At 41.3% G+C, this 21,318-nt stretch overlaps 1 protein-coding gene across 10 annotated transcripts in view; it reads left to right on the forward strand.

The window, feature by feature from the left end:
• The window catches only part of MAST4 (microtubule associated serine/threonine kinase family member 4), a 567,949-nt gene that overhangs the window by 359,467 nt on the left and 187,164 nt on the right, over positions 1-21,318 (forward strand). The window contains exons 1-2 of one of the 10 annotated variants that reach the window (XM_060295837.1): positions 5,182-5,308; positions 9,255-9,335. The exons of 8 other annotated variants lie outside the window; for them this stretch is intronic. In XM_060295837.1, the coding sequence (XP_060151820.1) occupies positions 5,262-5,308; positions 9,255-9,335 (128 nt within the window). In that variant the 5' untranslated portion in view covers positions 5,182-5,261. Of the gene's footprint in view, positions 1-5,181; positions 5,309-9,254; positions 9,336-21,318 lie in introns of those variants that run through there. One more of the 10 variants, XM_060295839.1, reaches the window with a different exon arrangement.

Here is a 21,318-nt window from a genome sequence, read left to right on the forward strand (position 1 = left end):
AGAAGAGGGCAGACACACACACACATACACACCTTTTTTGAACGTTTTCCTCAACCATGCTCACCTTTTAAGAATATATAAATAATTGAACATTCAGGCAGGGTGATACTCATTTTCACTCTTACCTTAAGGTTTTGTATCTTTCTTGAATCTAGAGAGACAAAATATCAGAAAATATTGGATTGGGGAGATCTGCCCCTTGAATTTCGTCTAAGAAGTCAAACCCTTATGTGTAAATCCTATCTGCCTATGTGCCTCAGGTCAATGTACCCGGCCAGACGTGTGAGACACCCTTTTATCCACGGCCTCGGAATCACGGTGGAGCTCATTTGGCTGTAGTGTGGGATGTCTTGCTTTGCAGATTTCCGTATCTAGGTTACTGCTTGGGTGTGGCATGGAGACCCTGGTAATTAGGTTTCTGTGATTACAGGTACTTCTGGGGCTCTGGTTGTAAAAAAAAACCCTTCCCCCTGAAAACAGGACAGAGCCCTTCTCCCTGAAAACAGAACATTGCCTACGCTTAGGTTAGTAATATTGCTGAGAGAGGAAATATCGACTGAGAAGTGAAACAATAAGACTGCTTTTTTTTTTTCGCCTAAGCTGAGTGCAGTGAAATGAGAACCAAAATGTTTGAAACTGGTTAATGATGCTGAGGGAAATTGACGCTTGCCTTTACAGCAGGATTCCTAGAGCAGCACGGTTTTTTTTAATAGACGTTTTGCGAATTAGTTTTTTATAAGTTTATTTATTGATTTTTGGCTGTGTTGGGTCTTTGTTGCTGCACATGGGCTTTCCCTAGTTGTGGCAAACGGGGGCTACTCTTCATTGCTGTGGCTTCTCATTGCGGTGGCTTCTCTTGTTGCGGAGCACGGGCTCTAGGCGCACGGGCTTCAGTAGCTGTGGTGCACGGGCTTAGTTGCTCCGCGGCATGTGGGATCTTCCCGGACCAGGGATCGAACCTGTGTCCCCTGCATTGGCAGCTGGATTCATAACCACTGAGCCACCAGGGAAGTCCATAGAGCAGCACTGTTGATTTGGGGTTGGGGAATTCTTCATTGTGGGGCTGTCTCGTGCATGGCAGGGTGCTCAGCAACGTCCCTGGCCTCTGCCCAGGTGTGACAACCAAAACTGTCTCCAAACATTGCCAACCCTAGTTGAGAACTACTGCTCTAGGGAATACATAGAAGAACCCTGCCTTAAGCCATGCCACTGGATTTGTTCAAAACCCATATGTGTTGCCACCATTAATGTGGCTGCGTGGTTTCCTTTCCCGTACATAAGAAGAGAAGGCTGCTGAACTCCAGCCAGTGTGCATGTCTTCTTAGTGATGCCAGAGTAGGTTAAACCAGTGTCTTCCCCAAATACTCATCTCCCATCAAAATGCAGCCCCCTAGTCTAGTGTGACCTTGGTTTTCTCTGCACACACATGTGAGCAGCTGGGCCTTGGTGTGTGCCTTCCAGCGAGTGGGGGCCTTCCTGGGTCTTCATGTGGTATCTGAACATGTCCTGATCTTCCAGTTTCTTGGAGGCCACTCTCTGAGGTCATGGCTCTGGCACTTAAGTTATCTAACGCTGTGGAGATCTATAATTATAAGAAAAAGGAGGGTAAGTCTCTTTGGTTGGTGGTTGCTGCAGTATAGGGAGGGGCATTTATTCATATTTCAGCAGATAGGTATGGGATACCTGTGTGAGCCGTTCTTGGCACTGGAGGTACAAACGACCCAGTTACCTTCTTGGAGCCTCCTCTCATAGGGAAAGACAGACGATCAAAAAATGAATATAAAATATGTCCAGTTGATGATAAGTGCGGAGGAGAGAAAGACATTAGGATGATAAGGAAGCACTAGGTGTGGGGAAGCCTTGCAATTTCACATAGGGAGGACGTTTGGATGCCTCAGGGGAAAAGAGTTTCAGGCAGAGGAAGCAGTAAATGCAAAAGCCCTGGGGTAGGAGTGTGCTTGGTGTATGTGAAGAACAGCCAGGAGTGAGAGTGGGAGTTGTAGGGGAAGAGGCCAGGAAGGTGGGCCTGTACATGTCACATGGAGCTTTTCAGGCCTGGTAAGAACTCTTCTTCAACTTTTTATTACAGAAAATTTCAAACATGCACTAGACAGAAGAGTATAATGAACCCCCTATCTACCTATCACCCAGACTTACTAAATAGTAACTCAGGGCTAGTTTTCTTTTATATATAGTATTGGGTTGGCCAAAACGTTAGGAAAAAAAACCTGTGGAAAAACCTGAACTTTTTGGCCAACGCAGTATATCTTATAATCCTTCTCCAGATTGACTTGAAGCAAAACCTAGGCGTATTATTTTATCTGTGAATATTTTGGGGTGTATATCTGGAAGGTAAGGAATTAAAAATGATCCTGATCCCAGTGTTATTCTTAAAAATAATTGATTCCTATTAACAAATACCCAGTGTGTGTGTATGTATTTGTGTGTTTGTGTCTGTGTGTTCAGTCTATTATACTGATTATTTTCTAAATGTTTGATTATGTGTTTGATATCAGGACTCCAAAAAAAGTTTTTATGTTGTAATTAGTCAATGTATCTCTTAAGTCTTTTTTAATGTTGAGGTTCTCTTTCCATCTCTTTTTTTTTTTTTTCCCTCCTGCTTTGAAAATGTTTAAGAAATCAGATCCTTTGTTCTGGCTTTCACAGTCTAGCTTTTGCTGATCGTGTTTCTGTGGTATTAACATGTTCCTTTGTCACTCTCTTTCCTATAAAATGATATTTTGATGTAGAGGCTTGGTTGTGTCCGGGGTGATGTGGCTTTTTTTGGTGACACTACTTCATAGGTGTTGCATCAAGCAGCATATAATACCCAGCTGTCTCTTTGTGATGTCAGCAGTCGTTGTTGGTTATGGCCGAGATCTGTTGACGGCTTAGGGTTTGAAAAATGGTGCTAATCTCATTTTGTCACCCCTTCTTTATTTACCACTTGGAATATGTCTATGAAGAGAATCATTTCCCATCTATGAGGTGGAATTTATAGGGAAAGCAGGATAAGTGCTTGCTTTTTTTCCTTTACCAGTTTTCAAAATGAATTGGGTAGTTTTCCAGCATCTTCCAAAGGTGACCCTGGCTGGCTGGCTGGCTTCCTTCCTTTTGTCCTCCCTTTCTCACCTTCTTGAACTCATGATTTCAAACTTTGGATACATTTTAATATATTGCTATTGTCCATCCTATTGATGCTCAGTTGTCCCATTTTTTTGGCCAAGTTTGCTAGATTTTTGGCTTTTATTTGGAATAAGAGGGAAGCTAGTGGAAGGTTTTGAACGGAGGAGTGATATATTGTGGAAATGATCATTTTGGAGTTTGTGTGGCCAACAAAGGGTCGGAGGGTAGCAGGGAAGAAGTAGAGAGTCCAGTTAGAAGGAAGTTACAGTAATCTAGTCAGGACGTGGTACATCTTGGATCACAGTGATTTGGTGGAAAGAATGGTGAGATTCTGGGTATTTTAGCAAAGAAGCTTATTTGGGGGGGGAGGGTAGAATGGGGAACAAAGATGATCCCTCCTCTTTTGTATTCCATTGTATCTTTATTATTTCTTATTGTTATGCTTTTATGCTAATCACAGATATTTGTTTACATTCTGTCTGCCTCCCTGTGGTCACTAACCAATGACTGTGTTCCCTGTGTGGGTTTGTTGCCTCTAACAGGGAGGAAGGTTGGTTAGTTTTGTGAGCTCACACAGAAGGAGAAGTAACATTAACAAATGCCCCAGAGCATACTGGCAGGTCAGGATATAGAGAAAGGGTATGGGAAGATCACGTGAACCTCCTCTGGCCCACATGCACCTTTGTAGGTTTAGAAACAGGTGACCCTCTAGATGGTGCAGAGCTGAGGGTGACTTTGTGAAAATGAGAAATAATAGGGTGGAAGCAGCACAGAGCATTACTTCAAGCTTGGCAAAGTGGGAAGCAGGCTGGATTTCAGCCCTGACTTCCCTCCCTGCCCAGCACCCTTGTGCAGGGCACAACCTGAACTACTGCACACGGCATCCCTGCATATGAGAGCCCCTGGGACAGGAGTAAACACGCCCGAATCTAATTCCGGCACTGCCACCAACTGTGCGCCCTCAGCTTCGTCATCTGTGAAAAGATGGAGTTTGACTTCACGGCCTTTTAAATGTAACCACTTGAACACAGTTGTTTCACCACAGCTTGGCTATGTGTGGGTAGACTTGCAGTGCTTGAAAATGAGAAATCTTGCTAAAATAAAATCCTAATTTGTTCTAGTATTTCTTCTCAACAAACCAGTGGTTGCCAAATTTTAAAACATTTTAAGACGCATTAGAGGAAGTGAGTCAGATACGTTCTTCATACACAACAGTGGAAGTACACTGAGTTCCAAGTTATGAATACTGTGAAAAATTGTGTTCGTTGTATAAATACAGGATGAAACTTTCAGTCTTCCAGAATATATGTTCTCCCTTTCCTTATTTGTATTTGATCGCTCGTTAACGTATGTATGTATCACTGTGACATTCTTAAAAATCAGCTTTCCAAAATAAAAAGACAAGCTCCAATCTCTTGTGTATCCAGTTGGTATTTTCCCATTGTTGGGTTTTGCCTGTTCACACAAGTCTTTGCCTCACAGCAGAGTTCAACTTCCCCCAAATTAAAACAGTTAGTTTATTCCTCTTTCTGATGATTGCCATATATAGAAAAAAAAATCTATTTATTTTCATTGGGCACCGATCCCCGTGTCTTTCTTGTGGAACATGACTGATTTTGTTAACTCCACCAAGGAAAGAATAAGCAGAACTTGCTCAGGGTGGCCACATTCTATTCAGGAACATCCCCGGGAGGTGGGGAATAGTTGAGTTCTGCTGAGATAAACTCTCTTACAAGTATGATACCATTGCTTTGTTATTATTTTTTCCACTCTGCATGGTGAAAAGGACTTTTCATTTCACTGAGGTGAAAACTGGGTCTGTGAGAGGAGCGACTTTCTTAAAAAAAAAAAAAAAAGCAAACCCAGAAACCAATTACTTGATATGCAGAGCCGAAAGCCTCATTCCCTTAACGAAATCAGTGCAGTGTGCACTGCCGTTAACCTGAGGAAAGCGGCTGACATCCCTTGATTACGACTGGAGGTGGAAAGACCCAAACTTGCAGGATTCCCCTCCCCCTCGAGAGATTGTTAGTCCAGCCCTTTCTAGAGGTTCGTTTCGGCTCTCTGTCATCACCGGGACGCTAGCAGGGAATATGTGTCATGGTTACAATAGAGTGTGGTAACATATAACAACCATGAAAGCCCAGCGGGAAAGGCTACAGATTCCGGGGCTGACCTTGGAGTAAGTATTGTCTCTCTTTAATATTTTAATGCTTTCTGCATGGCACTCGCTTTCCTGCGACCAGTAGCTATTTAGCATTTGTTTGTACTGACAGCCTCAGAGCACTGCAGTGTGAGCGGGAAGGAACATGTCTTAAATGTATAGCATTTGATTTCAGCTGATGTGGAAGCCCAGACCTAGCATTTTGCGTTGCAGCCAGAGGAAAAGAGCTGCTGCATATTTAAAGTTACTAAACCTCAGTGCTGGAAACATCTTAACAGCTCATTGTGAAAGAATGTATCAGCAGGCCTGTGGTGTGTCTGTCTTTTTTTTTCTTCTCTCTTACTGTTTGTTTATCCCCAATGCTGCCTTGTTCTAAAGAAGGGCCTCTGTCTGTCTTGAATAACAGAAGACATTACAATGGATCAGAGTGCAAAAGAAGGGTTATTTGTGACACTCATTAGATGTGATCCATGTTTTATCTGTGCAACAGAATAGTAATGAACTGTAGTACATTTTGCATCCTCTCTGCAGAGTCTCCATCCACCGCATGCAGTGTGTTTACCTAGTTGAGCTCTGTGTTTGCTTAGCTGGGTTTTTTTTGTTTTTTTTTTTTTAACCCATAAACGCATCTGACTGCCTTCTGATTTGATGCAGCCACGTATAATGCCCACATCTAATTTGTGGAGAAGTTAAACATCTGTGATGAAGGAAGTGTCAGCAAATTTTTATTTTAAATCTGTTTGTCAAAGATGCAGCAGCTATGAGTTAGTCTGTGCTGGCACACTTAAAATAATTAGCAGTACAACAGAAATCTGGTAGAAAAATATAAATATGTCTTCTAACTTGCATCACAGATATAAAATTACACTTTCATTGAAATCTGTGCAACCCAAATCATCTCGTACTGGACTCCTTCCAGGAGGAGACTGCAGGGGAGACCTGTACCCAGTTCTGAGGGGTAACTTTTCCTCTTGCACCCTGTAGGTGCCTCATACAAGGGAAACTGTTGCCTTGGTTAATAAGTGAATAAAAACATGACATTTCTGAAGTGATGTGAGCACTTTCTTAATCAGTTCTTGCTCTAAAATTACACACTGATTTTTACTGACAAGCGATCACTTATGAAAGTTAGAGGGCTCCTACAACCCTCTCGCTAGATGTGGCTTTTTATATAATAGAGATACAAAGAGTATTTACCCATTGCCTACTGTTTTGTCCCCATCTCCACCCTGGCATTCAGCCCTCCTCACCTATGTGGAATATCTTAGTGGCGTGCGTGTATTTTTCTACTTAACCCTCATCTCTCTAGCATTCTGGAAATGCACAGCTCAGATGCCCATGGCTCTGTGTGCCAGGCCCAGGAACTTAGCTTTAACCCCCAGCTTCACTTTGACCTCTATTTCTGATCGTGCTGCTTCCTTGCTGTCTTCTGTGGCCTTGGTATATACCATTTCACATTACACTTTTCTTTCTTTCGTTTTTGGTATCTCGTCCACGTTAACAGGAGATGCTTCAAAGTTACTCTGTAAAATACAAACTCAGTTGTATTCATTGTTCCATCTATAATTTGAAAGACTGAGGTATGCCACGAATTTTATGATGATGCAAGACATACAGGTCAGCTCAACACAGGGGGTTCCGTGCATTTTGTTTTCATCCCAGGCCACACCCCCTCCGTCTAGGCTCTACCCTGGTACATGTTACTGTGCATCTGAAATAGTTTATCCTTTACCTGAGGAGCTTGAGACAGTAGATAGAATTAGAGTATCACTCTTCAGTGTCATTGTCGTGTTAGCGTGAAATTCACTTTGAACGTTTTGTTTACCTTGAAATGTAAAACTACTCTTAGGTAGACATAGCTGATTTTACATTCATTCATGGAGAAAGCTAATTCTGCAGTCTTTGAGTAAATTCAGTTTCTTGACACTGCAGAGAATGGTTATAATGGAAAGTCTTATCACTGATTTTATTAAGAGCACATTTAGTGTATATAATTGTATTTATTTGGGGACCTTTTAACAGACTAACTCTGCAGAACAGCTTCTGTATGTTCTGTCATGAGATGTTTCTGTTTTTCTTCAGGAGAGTGTATTCCATAGGTACTGCAGCACAGACTCTTACACTAGCATATTTTATACTCTGTAGAGGCAATTCAGAATTTTCCATCTGATTTATCAATAACATGAGGCAGTTTCTGATTCCTGTTTCAGAAAGTGGAATCCTGGATGTGAGACAGCAAATATATAAGTATTTCAGAAATTAATGGATTATTAACTTATTCCGAAATTTCTGACAAGTAGATAGCCTATGCATGGATTTCTGATTTCTGAGAAACTGGGTCTTTTTTTTTTTTCTTCCTTTTTTCAATTTTAGTATAGAATTAGGTTCACAGATACTTCATAGCACACGTGATAATGTATCTCAGCTTGGAGGCATGGAGTGGCTTCAGTGCCTTTGCGTGCCTATTTTAGGACCAGAAGGAACAGATAAGACTGTACTTAGACTAAATGATGGCTGTATCAGTGGGCATTCAGGAGGGCTTTCCAATGAGCTGCTAAGTTAGAGTACAGTATGCTTAAGAGCAGCAGCTTTTCGAACGTGCTCTGAATGTATAAGGAAACCAATTCCTTAGTTTGCCGAGTACTGGTACCAAACCAGAGAATGGTTTTAGAAGATGTGAAACAGATATAAAATGTTACTCTATTAAAACATTTTATTAAACAAATTGGAGCATTGTGAGCAATGATTTACATTTTGGTTTAAAACAAATACAGCCAAGTCTCAATTATCCACGTAATGGGAAACAAGGATGGCATTAAGAATTTGGGAAGCCTAAATCTGATTCTAGCCACTGTTGCCACTTCTCTGTTCAGTGAAGGGCACAACCAGCTTGAATTAGCCCAATATACCTTTGCAAAGGTAACCAATTACCTTTGCTTAAGGTGAGAAAATGTGGTTACGATGTAGAGTCATGGACCAAAGGAGAGGCAGAAGAATGTTAAGAAACTCATTGCAATATAGCAGGAGTTTCCGGGGCTCACTTCAGCCTAAGAGTTGGTACTAGAACCCTTAGCTAATTCTTATTTTGACTTTGCCATGTGAAAATAATTAAAATTGACTAGTATTAACTTCATATTTTGATAGACCTGTTGGCAGAATTGTTGCAAGTAAGATATCTGACAAATTTGTTTCCTTTCGTCCCTAAAAGAGAAGAGCCTTGAGGCCAAAAGGAAAAAAGATAAAGGGAATGTAAGCTCCCCACCCCATGCTGAATATTTGAGAGTTGGCTGGCGAATATGCTTGGTGGTTTGGATGGGCTGTTGGGAGTAGAAATTATAATGGTCCCTCGATAGATGAACTTGCAAAAACCTCTTTGGAGAGTAAAACACTTTACAACCATATGTGAGAAAGTTTGAAGTTACTTATTATGAATATAAGCATAAGAACACTTTTTACCATGAGAGTTGGACAAAATGTTGCTGGATATTTTTCAGTGCAAAGCGCTTAAAAGTATGGAAAGGTTTGTTGCTTTGCTTTTTAAAAACTACAGTATTTAACCTGAATTTTCATTTCTGTTCTGATAACTACTTCCTTAGAGTTCTGCTACAGATTCACCATGGGTTCTTAATCAGAAATCGAATATACTCAGTATAAAAAACAGCACTGACTTGACTTTGCAAACAATCACATGCCGAACATATCTGCCAAGTTGCTCTGTGACAAAGAAAAGGCACAAAGAAAAATGGCAGCAGTAGTTTTGAGAATGTAAATTTCAGCAGGAAGCATTGTGCTTGTTCTCTGTTTTAGAGCTAAAAAGGGGCACGTGATCAGATGATTACCTAGTGGTACTGATAGGCAAGCCGTGATCATTCTCGCCTAAAGGGAACACAGTCCCTTCAATGAGCTGTGCTATTTTTACTGCCATCATTTCTCCCACTTGGAATGACATTATTTTAACTTTCAGTCTCACTCCAAGGAGCCTGAGTCCAACCCCATCCAGCCCAGGCAGTCCCTGTAGTCCTCTCTTCGCTTTTCACTTCTGGAGGTAAGCGCGCTCCAGTGCCTGCCCGGGGCTGCTTTGTCTTCCCTTCCCTTCCCCCAGGATCACACCGCGAGTATTTGAACACTTTGGATCACAATACGCAATAAACAGTTTTTTCTTAACTGTTTTCTTAGTGTTAACATAAAGTAAGGAAACTTGTTGAGCTGTTTACTTGATGACTTACAGGAACACTGAGAAAATGTACTATGCTTGCGCCATTGAGCATATCTTAATGTTTCACTTAAGGTCCAGTGATTGATTAGTTGTTTGTTTGATTCCTGTGTGTGTATTACATGTGGCTTTCCTTAGGAAATGGTCTGCATTGAATTTCATGAATTTTGATCCATCTTTTATAATGATACCGTTTATGACAATTTCTAAGAAACATTTTCTGATTCACGTTAGAGTATCATATCTGTTGCCACAAATTATTTTATATCCTGTTATTTACAGGACAAAGTACTTGAATTGTCTAAAACCATCAGTATTTTAAAATCTTTTTTAGAATTCCCAGTTACATACCCCACCCTCTCACTCCTAGGCTGATATAAATTCATTCTTCTCTGTTCTCTAGAGAAATATCTTCAAGGAACTATACTTGCATTTTAGCCTAGTTTGTTACAAGAGTACATAAGAGAAAATGCTGTTAGTATTGTATGTATAGTACATACGCTCTGTTAGGATTTTTGTGAATTTAGAGTTGGTCTCCCTGTATCTAATCAGAAAAAATACAGAGTATCCAGCTTCCCCTCACCCGTTTTTAATCCTAAATGAGAAAGTAGAAGCAAACTCTCAGTTGATGGAAAGAGTGATTTAAATGACTTTTTAATTAATGAATACTTTTTATTTCATATATGCAAATGAATGAAAAACTTGCCATGCATGACCAGTTCCTTAAAATTACTCACTTACAAGCTTTAGGCTTATGTATCAGTGGACAATTTAACGAATTTGTTTCTCTCGTTTTTCTAAAATAAGACTGAACCAAAATCTGAAGAATTGACTAGGGAAATGAACGAACGACTTTGAACTTTGGTTCTACTCTTCTGCCGATGGGATTATGTTTATTATTTTAAAAGTGACTTTCAACATGAAGGTTCCACTAATAGCTTTTATAAAGCATCCCCTGAATATAATAGATCCTAAAGCATAGGAAGAGTTTTCTGACAATCCAGAGAATTCCATCACTCTCGTAGCTAGTCTGTTTTTGGTAATCCAGCCACAAGTAATTGGACTGTCTTCTGAACTTTTTTCTTCAGTGTAACATGACTTTATTAAATGCTCACGTTTCCTCTTCTGTTTCCTTCCCAAAGACAATAGGCTATTCGAAATAAAGGTGTTATCAGTAATGGAGAAGAGAGACTCAGAGTAAATGATGTGGTAGTGTAGAGGAGGATGAGGTTCTGAAAACTGTTTTTGGAGAGAGATGTTTTTAGAACTGGTGATATTGGAGCTGAACCATGAAAAATGGGGGTTTCAATGGGGAGAGATGGTTGTAAAGAACAAAACCGGACAAAGAATAAAACAAAGGCAAGGAGGTGAGAGAGTGTGGCACATTGTAGAAATGGTGTGTGTGGCTAGAAGATAGGGTGGGTGAGGTAGAAGAAAAGCATGAACTTGTACAGAGTTTGATAAGGACTTATACATTAATTTGAGACCATGCTATGTAGGGCCTTGAATACTGAGCTAAAATGTTTGACTTGCATTTTGTAAGCATTCCAGAGTATTGGAAGATTTTTTTTGAAAAAGGAAATGACCGATCCAAGCTCAGACTGGGAAAATTTACCTTTACCAATCTATTCTTTAGGTATAGATAGGATTTTAGGTAGAAACTCCAATGAGGATGCTGGTACGATATTTCATGAATAACAGGTCCTGGATTAGGACAATTGCAGTGAATTAAATTAAAAATTGCAGAGAAATTGCAATTGATAGCTGACAGAAAGCTTTCTATCTCTTTCAATTTAATCCACCTGACACTAGGCAGGACGGAATATTGCTCCTGTTTATAGATGAAGATGCTAACACATTTAGATATTTAAGAGGCGTAACTAGCCTAGGATTCAAAATGAAGTCTCAGATCTTTCCCCTGTGACTAACTTAAGACAGACACATTACCATGGGATCATTTATATGGGGTTTAAATTATCCAGTTTATGTAGACTCTGTGACCTCCTTTAGTCATTTTTATTTCCCCAGTGCCTTTCTCAATGCCTGGAATGTAGTTAAGTGTTTGCAAAATGTTTATTAAAGAATGAATGAATGAGTGAATTGGAAATAGAAGATGTATTGATGACAGCGCTGCTTACAAATCAGCCCCCGTACAGTTGGCTCAGATACAATGGAATTGTATTTCTCACTCACAGCACAAGAGTGTGGAGAAGAGGATCCACTCCACACAGTCATTCAGGGATCTGGGGTAGGGGGGTCTTCAACACATGGCCTTTAAGGTTGCCCTGGCCATCACTGCAGCTGGTGGAAAAGGGAAAGAGCACGAGAGATGGTGCATTGCCAGACCTGAGAGTGGCATGCATTACTTTCACTCCCATTCCACTGCCTAGAATTTCGTATTCTACTACACCTAAGGACAAGGAAGGCTGGAAAATGCAGCTTCCCTGTGTCCAGAAAACAGATGAAATGAGTTTGGTAAATAGATAACAATCTTTGTTACAGAGGTTGAAAGAAAGGTGCACACGGTAGGTGTTCAGTGGATAGTTTTGAATGAATGATTGACACTCCGATTTCTAGCATTAACTGAGCAGAACCCAAGAGAGAGAATTGGAGAGGGAGGAAAATTATAGAAATGATGAGTTTGGTCTTGACCACACTGAGACATCTCTAGGTAGAGAGATGGCTGGTTGGCCGCCTGGAGTTGGGTGTCTCCAACAGTGTGCCCCCAGATGATGGTCTAAAGTGCATGGTAGAGATTCCAAATAGGTTCATGCTATTACCACAGAAAAGCATTTATTGCATCCCTGCATAGAATTTTTTTTCTTCCATTGATTGTGATGGATCAGATTTCTTCTTGCTCCTTTTTTATGAATGGGGGTTGAAGGTCCGGGGAGAGTGATGGTGGTGAGCATTGACAGTGTCTGTGCCCTTTTGAGGTGCTGACACACAGAGTTTCTAAATGCGGCAGTGGAATATTCTGTTCCTTTCATGGTGAAGCCCTGGAGGCAGGCTGTGCTGGGATGGGAGTCACCCTCCTACCCTCTGTCTCCATGGGCTTCCTGAGAGTTGCCCTGAAATGAGAGATCTGTAGCTTCTGGGGCAGCTCAGCTGCTAAATGAAATGTAAATTTAGTTGAGTATGTCTCAGGAGTGTAACCTTACACTGCTACAGGGGGGCTACAGGGGCTACAGCAAGGCACATTTTGGCTGCGTATGAGGGGAAGAATTTTCTAAGAAAGCTTTCAGAGTGTAGAATGGGCCGGATCATCAGACCATCAGTTTCACACCACTGGAAATCTCCCAGGAAGGCCAAGTTCCCATTTACCTGGAAAGTTGTAGAACAGAGAATTCAACCACATTATTCCCAAATGCCCTTTCATCCTGAAATTGTGACATTCTTGTCTTGCAGCAGGGCTGGAGAAAGAAAGGCAAAACACAGTTTGTCCACAAGCTTAAAAAAAAAACAAACATGGCCCGAATATCCATTTATCCATATCAATGTGATAGAAAACATCCTAAAAACCTTGAGTGGAATTTATATATGCCTTCCCTTTCTCTCTTCTGAGGCAACGATAGCCACTCAGAATTTCCACAATCCCCAGTACTTAATACATTTACTTCCATTTAGTGGCTGTTTCATACAATGATGACATCAGTGCTTCATGAGTAATGTGGATGTGATCCAGGCCAGCTCATAGTCTGGACTGTGATTATTAGGTAGCAAAATTCCAAAGGAAACTCTCTCATTTTACATTCTCAGGATCTTTCTTGGCACCTGGCAGGCCTCGCCCTCAGTAGGGACCAGTAAGTAGCTGGAGGCTGGCTACCGTTCCTCAGGGACCACATTGCTGTTGATACAGCAATGTTCTTTTGCATTTTCATCACATGCCCCAACTTCTGAGTGGCTGGCAACCATGAGAGCATCTGCTGCACTTCCTGCACTCCTTCTCTTTTACTTAATCCATCCTATTGTTCCCCATTTGGTTTCTGGAGTCTCGAGATGGTGGACACACAGCTAGGCCAGAGGTAGCAGTGGAGTGGCTATTCCATTTCTTCTCCTTTCCCCTCCCAAATCCCCATCTCCCTGTTTCAGCTGGGACTGAAATCACACACACCACACAGCTGGTAGGATTCAGTACTAGTTTCAGAGAAGACTATTACCATTGTGCCATAAACTTCACGAGGACAAGGATTTTTTTTTTTTTCACAGATGTATCCACAAAGCCTAAAATAGTGCCTGACACACATAGTAGAGGCTTCATAAGTGTGTGTGGATGGAATGAATGGGACTCCCTGGGACTCCAGCCTGGTCTGATGGTTTTACCTGTGCTCACAGCATGGCACACTCTTACAGAGGACGTATGCTTTGGGATTGGTGCTGACACCTTGAGAGGTAGGGCATGCATTTTGATGCTGCCATAAATATTAAATTATAACCTTCAAAATGTGAAAACTGACCAGGTATTAATTATAAATAAAAGTTCAAGGAGAAAGTAGAAAGGCATTATTATAGAAAGGTAAACCTCAGAGTATATTAGCAACTGTACCTGGCTATGGTGAGGGGCAGAGAAAGTAATCTCAAAGTCACGGCAGATGACATGCCGAAGAGGCTAAGTCTCTAATGAAAGAGAGTTCAATGTAAGCCCCACGGAATGGAGGCCTGTCTATTTTGCTACTTCCATCTCCATGACACCTATAACAGCACTTGGTATATAGCAGATACTTCATAAAATCAATTAACTATTGTCGTTGAAGGTGCTTTGAAGCAGCAAGAGAGTTTTAATTGGGGACTTCGGGGGCTGCTTTGTAAAAACAGAAGCCCTTCCGTGAGTCTGTATTCTCTCATGGTGTGATTCTAGTCTTGCCTAGAGCTGGGCCACTGCTGCCCTTTTTCTATGGGGCTCCTGTTCCCCAGTGTACTGCAGACCCCACCTGGCTGGCTCCTTTCATTCCTGTTACCTGACCGGCCCTGGAGGAGTTGAGTTATGGGACCTCAAAGTCCTAGCAGTATGGTGCCTGAATCTTGATCCCTGCCCCCAGCACATACAAGCTTTGAGACCTTGGGCAAGTCATGAACTTCATGGACTTTCACTGTCTTCACCTACCTTGCCCAAGAATAAGAATAATAGCTTATAGGCATTTAGTGGGATAAATTTCTATTAGCAAGAATGGGACCTGTGGTGGTCCTAAAGTCGGTAGGAAGGACAGGTAGAGGATACTTTAGCAGAGGGGAGGGCATTGGGGATGATGGTCACCTAGTCCAATTTTTGCCAAGAGCTTGTCCATTTGTCCTGCTGCTGCTAGAAAGGTTACTGGGTGTCCACAGCTGTCTGAATCCCCCTCACTCCACTTGTTGCCATGGTGAGGGGCAGATGTAATAAGCATTTACCAAATACATGGCAATATGCTGTGATTTTGTACCTCCTTTTTTTTAATGTCTTCTTTTAAATTTTTGTTGAAATATAGTTGGTTTACAATGTTGTGTTAGTTTCAGGTGTACAGTTAAATGATTCAGTTTTTTATATATATATATATTCTTTTTTTACTGTCTCCTCTGTTATAGATTATTACAAGATATTACAAGATATTATTACAAGATATTGAGTATATACTGTGCTATACAGTAGGTCCTTGTTGATTATCTATTTTATATATAGTAGGATGCATACTTTAATCCCAGATTCCTAATTTATCCCTCTCCACTGCTCCCCTTTGGTAACCATAAGTTTGTTTTCTATGTCTGTGGAGAAAAGGGAACCCTCCTGCACTGTTGGTGGGAACGTAAATTGGTGCAGCCACTATGAAGAACAGTATGGAGGTTCCTTAAAAAACTAAAAATAGAGCTACCATATGACCCAGCAATCCCACTCCTGGGCATATATCTGGAGAAAAACATAATTCGAAAAGACGCATGCACCCCAATGTGATAGCAGCACTATTTACAATAGCCAGGACATGGAAGCAACCTAAGTGTCCATCTACAGAGGAATGGATAAAGAAGATGTGGTACATATATGCAATGGAATATTACTCAGCCATAAAAATTAATGAAATAATGCTATTTGCAGCAACATGGATGGACCTAGAGACTATCACGCTAAGTGAAGTAAGCCAGACAGAGAAAGACAAATATCGTATATAACTTATTTGTGAAATATAAAAAAGGATACAAATGAACTTATTTGCGTCTCCTTTTCATGGGACTCCTGTAAGTGCGGGAAAGCCAACTGACTGCTAAACCCTTTTAGTTTCATTGACTTTGTAGGATGAGCAGGACCATTTGTCTTTTTTATTCTCTGTTTTCTCCACTTCACTTTGTGAAGAGTATTGAAAAAAATCTGAAGAAGCTGGTACCAGATGGCAATTTTTTCATAGTCTACAGACACCAGTTCCGGTGCTTTTGTGAATGTGATGGTTTAATGAACTGCCTTGTGCATCCGTGAGTTTTATTTTTGAATTGTTGTGTAGGACCGGGTCTGTTTCGTGTAGGCACTCCATGGAATGGCTCTGCAAAGCAGAGATGAGCACAACTGTGAACACTTTGCTGGTCCTGTGGGCGTGGGCTGGGCACAGGTGGGAAAACTGGGGCCTCGGGTGTCACTGGAGGGGTGACAGGGGAGGCATGGACAGGCCAGTTAGTGTTCCTCTCGGCTACCATGGTTGCTGCAGGTGCCACCAGCTGGGGGCTTCTGTTTCTTGGAAGAATCCAAAGAAGGGAGGATGAGATGATGCATCTGTGGTACTCCAAGTGGGGAAATAGGTGAGGGGGCAGGGAGTAGACTGATGTGCAGGAGCGGGGAAGGGTGAATATAATAAACTTATTGCAGAAGACGTTTAGGTGCTTTCCTTTGATTTTTTTTTCTGGAATTTATTATTTTCTGAACTGATAATACAAACTTGCCTGTTATAAAGTTATCAAGCCTAGGGGATGAGGTTTTGTGAGGTCAGATGGCAAACAGAGCTTTCACATCCCACCGGGTCCCTGGCACACGTTAGTCCTTTCAAAGCCTTCGCTTCTGCAGGTGTAGGTGCCTCCATGGCCAGGCCCTGAGAGCCTTTCAGGGGCCTTGGTTTCTGCTACCTGCCCGGTGCTGTTCTTAGTGTTTCCCATACATTAACTCCTATAGTCCTCACACCGGGCCCGTGAGTCCAGGAAGACGATTTCACATATGACAGATGTGAAAACTGAGGCCCAGAGAAACAGACTTATCTGTAGTGACCACACATCTCTGTTTGCTCAGGTTCAGTTCAGTTGATGCCTCCTAGCCCAGTGTGATTATCAAAAGTGTCCCCTTTCACCTTCAAGCCCTCCGTGTTTGAACAATAAAATGTACCCACTTGCCAATGTCTAGAAAGAGGCTTGATCTGGTTCAAACTCAGGCCTCTGGGGGAAGAGCCCTCACTTGTATTCTACAGCATAAGGTTGCGCTGTCTACACTTTACTTGAACGCATTCCAGTTTGCAGTCATTTTAAATTTGCATTCCAAGTAGAATATGCTATTTACAGGGAAGGTGATTTTGTTACTCTGACTGGAGTTCATCTGCTTGGTTCACCGTACAAGTAAATTTTTCAGTCCTCTGTTGAGAGTGTGGTTATGGGGCTGGGGAGCGTGTTTTGAATTGTGGCGCCCTATATCTCTCTTTTTTAAAAAGTTTTATTTTAGACAGAGCTTAAGTGATGCAATGAAGGTTAAATTGATTTCATTTGGAAATCAGGCCATGGGCCCCCAAGGCACTGATATCTACTGCTGCTCTATCCTGAGCAGTCTCTGCCCAGTTCCCTCAGCCAGGGCTGGCCTGCTTCTGTCCTGGGGAGACGGTCTCTCACCATTGCTGTGATGGTCTCAGACCCTTTGAGCCCTATTAGGAGATGTACCTCTTTAGCCCCACCCCAAGTACGAGGAGCCTGGAAACTTCCTTTGTACCACCCACCATTAGAGACTCATTTGGCCCTTCATCACTCAGGAGTATTCGTTCTTACATAGTTTTCCTGGACCAAATACTGTGACTTCTTTACTTAACTAAATTTTGAATTTTGGTTTTAGAATACATTGAAATTATAGCAGTTATCTTTCAATTACTAGATCATCTTGGGACAAATGAAAAAAGTACTTTGCTGTGTGTGTGTGTGTGTGTTTGTATGGGGGTGTGCTGCTGTATGTTCCATTTTGTTACTGCATTGCTTTGAGACTAGGAAAAAGACATTTCACGTCATTTTTCAAAACTTATTTCCTACTCTTAAAATGTGGCTACAACCATTAACACCCACCCTGTTGATAAGAGAATTAAGTTGTGATCTTCTCTGAAAGCAAAAGATGGTGATGACAATGTGAAGCTCAGAGGTGTCTCAGTAAGAGGAGTGATACAAATGCAGAATTAAAAAAAAATTTCTCAAGTTTCTCCAGCAGTAAATGGGGATAATAATACCTCTTGAAGGTGTTATAAGAATTAATTAGATAATGTTTGTGAAAAGTTCCAACCTGAGCATTCTGTTTTATTATTATTATCTTCATATTGTTCTTAGAAACCCAGCATTCAAAATGAACTGCAAAACCTGACCTTTGTATCGAGGATGTTGCATATGCTAATGGAACATGACAATGATGTGATATTATGAAAATGGGACAGCTGTACTCATGATCCCAGGTGAAAAGGAGATGAGCTCAATTTCATGGATTCTTAAGCTGTTCTACTACTTTTTCCATGACAATATGAACTGTTACTATTCAATGTGAACTATTACTGGGTCCAGTTAGTAAAACAATATGGGGATACTCCAAAGTGAGAGCACATTTATTTTCCTAAAATGGTATTGGAATTGTTTTTCTTTTCCTCTTTGTGTAAAATAGGAACTTGGCTCAATCTTAAGTTCTGAGTCAAAAAGTCATATCCCTGGATTTCTGTAGCAGCCTCCTATCTTGTCCCCCCGGCTTCAGTTCAACTTTTGTCCTCCTAGGTTCATTCTCCATCAAGCTGTCAGATTGGTCTTTGTCGTGTCAGTCACTTCTCTGCTCAGAGCCTTCCAGTGGCTGCCCTCCCATCTTCCATGACCCACTTCCTGCTGCCTCTCACTCATTTCCTGCTGGCTGCATTGGACTGTGCTTTTTCTTGACCAAAGCATGTTTGTGTCACGGCCTTTTTGTCTCCTGTTCCTAGAGTTTTCTCCCCTACCCTTTTGAAAAAATTCCAAACCTATGAGAAAAGTTGGAAGAATGGTACAGTCAACACCCATGTTCACCTTGATTCATCAGTTAACACTTGCCACATTTGCTTTATCTTCCTGCCTCCTTCCCTTTTAGCCCATATATATATTAAAAGAAATGGGGTTTTGTTTGTTGGTTTGTTTGTTTTTGCTGAACCATTTGAGAGTAATTTGCAGACATTCAGACATTTCACCCCTAAATACTCCAATATTTATCTCCTGAGAGCAATTACATTCGCCTTAATAACCATAATATCATTATATCATTATTTTTTAACATCTTTATTGGAGTATAATTGCTTTACACTGGTGTGTTAGTTTCTGCTTTATAACAAAGTGAATCAGCTATACATATACATATATCCCCATATCTCCTCCTTCTTGCGTCTCCCTCCCACCCTCCCTATCCCATCCCTCTAGGTGGTTACAAAGCACCATCACTAATCATTAGAGAAATGCAAATCAAAACATTATATCATTGTTATACTCTCAAATTGAAAATGATTACAATATTATCTGATATGCAGTCCATATCAAATTTCTCCAATTATCCCCTTAAAAGTTCTTTAGAGTTGTATTTCTTTAGGGGCTTCCCTGGTGGCGCAGTGGTTGAGAGTCCGCCTGCCGATGCAGGGGACACGGGTTCGTGCCCTGGTCTGGGAAGATCCCACATGCTGCAGAGCAGCTAGGCCCGTGAGCCATGGCTGCTGAGCCTGTGCGTCCGGAGCCTGTGCTCCGCAACGGGAGAGGCCACAACGGTGAGAGGCCCGCGTACCACAAGCAAAAAAAAAAAAAAAAAAAAAGATTATATATTCCATTTAGTTGTCATATCTCTTTAATTTAGAACACTTTTAGGGTTTTTTTTTTAACCTTTTCATAATATTGACATTTTTCAAGAATACAGGACAACTATTTTGTTGACTGTCCCACAGTCTCAGTTTATCTGATGGTTTCTTCATCATTAGATTCAGGTTAAACATACTTGAAAAGATCAGGTGAAGATGTCTTACCCATAGCATCATATTACGAAGCCCAAAATCTGGTGCCTGCCAGACCTTTCCCTTGTGGTTTTACGCCTTTTGCTTTATTAAGTAATCTCTGGAGCAGCATTTTGAGTTCACATGACTATGCTTTTCTCAACAGAATTTTACCCAATGGTTTTTACATTCATCAGTGACCTTGCTTGACTCAGTTATTATATTGCTGTTTGTCAAATGACAGTTTTCTAATTCTGTTATTAGCTGGTGTTTTTCTGTTACAGAAGAAATTTTCCTCCTTTCTCTCCCCCCGTTTTTAGGAATGTTATTATTAATTCATGCATTTTTTTAAAGAATAAAATAGATAACATATATTTGGTGTATAATGATCCGTGACCACCATTCCTCCTTTTGTTGGTCAGGTTGTCCCCAAATCAATCAGAGGGAAGCCTTTCAAGCTGACTCCTGGGTCCTTTTGACATTATCCTCTTGGTCTTTGAGCAGTGCATTTTCTGGTACAACAAGCTATTCTAGCTGATCGGAACAGCTAGAGGAACACTGTCCCTCCTGGTCCCCAATCACCTGATCTCTCCTTCACGTAATGTCTGAACTAAATGTCAGTGCAGCAGACAGCCTTCCCCACCCCCTTGTGGAGAGCCCCAGCCTGCTCCCCCAATCCTGCTTCATGATGTTTCCTTTGGTGTGTATCCCCACTCAATATATAACATTTGTTTGTTTGTGTGTTGTTTAATTTACCCAGCTAGAACGAAACTTTTAAATTGACAACAATTTGCCTATTTTGCTCACCACTGGGTCCCTAGTGTTGGTATGTAGTGCGTCCTCAACAAATATTTGTTGAAAAAAACGAGTGAGTGGATCTACCCCCATCTTGAGCCTGCATCAAGCTCTTCCAGTTTGGAAGCTGCTGCTTTTCTCCTCTTGACACTGAGATGGGTCGGGCTGCGTGGAGTTCACACTCATTCGTCTGGGGTTTATGGCAACTTTACTTCTAGTAGCTCTCCTGCCTTTGGATTCTGGTGATAATTCAGAACGATTTTCACTAACAGCGCATCACAAATGACACTCAATGCAAGGCACTTGGCAGTAACAGTGGAAGCATCTACAATGCAATTCCTTTTTTCCCAGCTTCTCTGAACAGAAGGTCTGGCTATTTTAGAAAAAAAAATGAGACACTTGACACTGTGTTAGAATTTTTACATGGGATCTAATGCTGGGAACTAAACATTAAGTAGAATAAGGGCTTTATTTTCTATATGAACAAATAATACCTTAAAAACCTTCATGGGACTTGCAAAGTATGAGTTGTTCTTATCCTCACAGAACTTCTGTCCTAGCTTTGATGATGAGAATTAAGAAAAGAATACGGGGCAAGAATTGTACTTTAACATTTAATGTAGTTGACAGGTGGAGTGACCTGAATGGTGACCCCCACAGATATCCTAATCCCTGGAACCAGTAAATATTATCTTATCTGGAAAAAGAGCCCTTGCAGTTGTGATTCATTTAAGGATTTTGAGATGAAGAGGTTATGCTGGATTGTCCTGTGGGTCATAACTCCAAACCCAAGTGTCCTAAGACAGAGGCAGAGGGAGATTTGACTCCCCGAGAAGCTGGAA

Source organism: Globicephala melas, chromosome 3 (assembly GCF_963455315.2).
Source record: "Globicephala melas chromosome 3, mGloMel1.2, whole genome shotgun sequence".
In the NCBI taxonomy this organism is placed as follows: Eukaryota; Metazoa; Chordata; class Mammalia; order Artiodactyla; family Delphinidae; genus Globicephala; species Globicephala melas.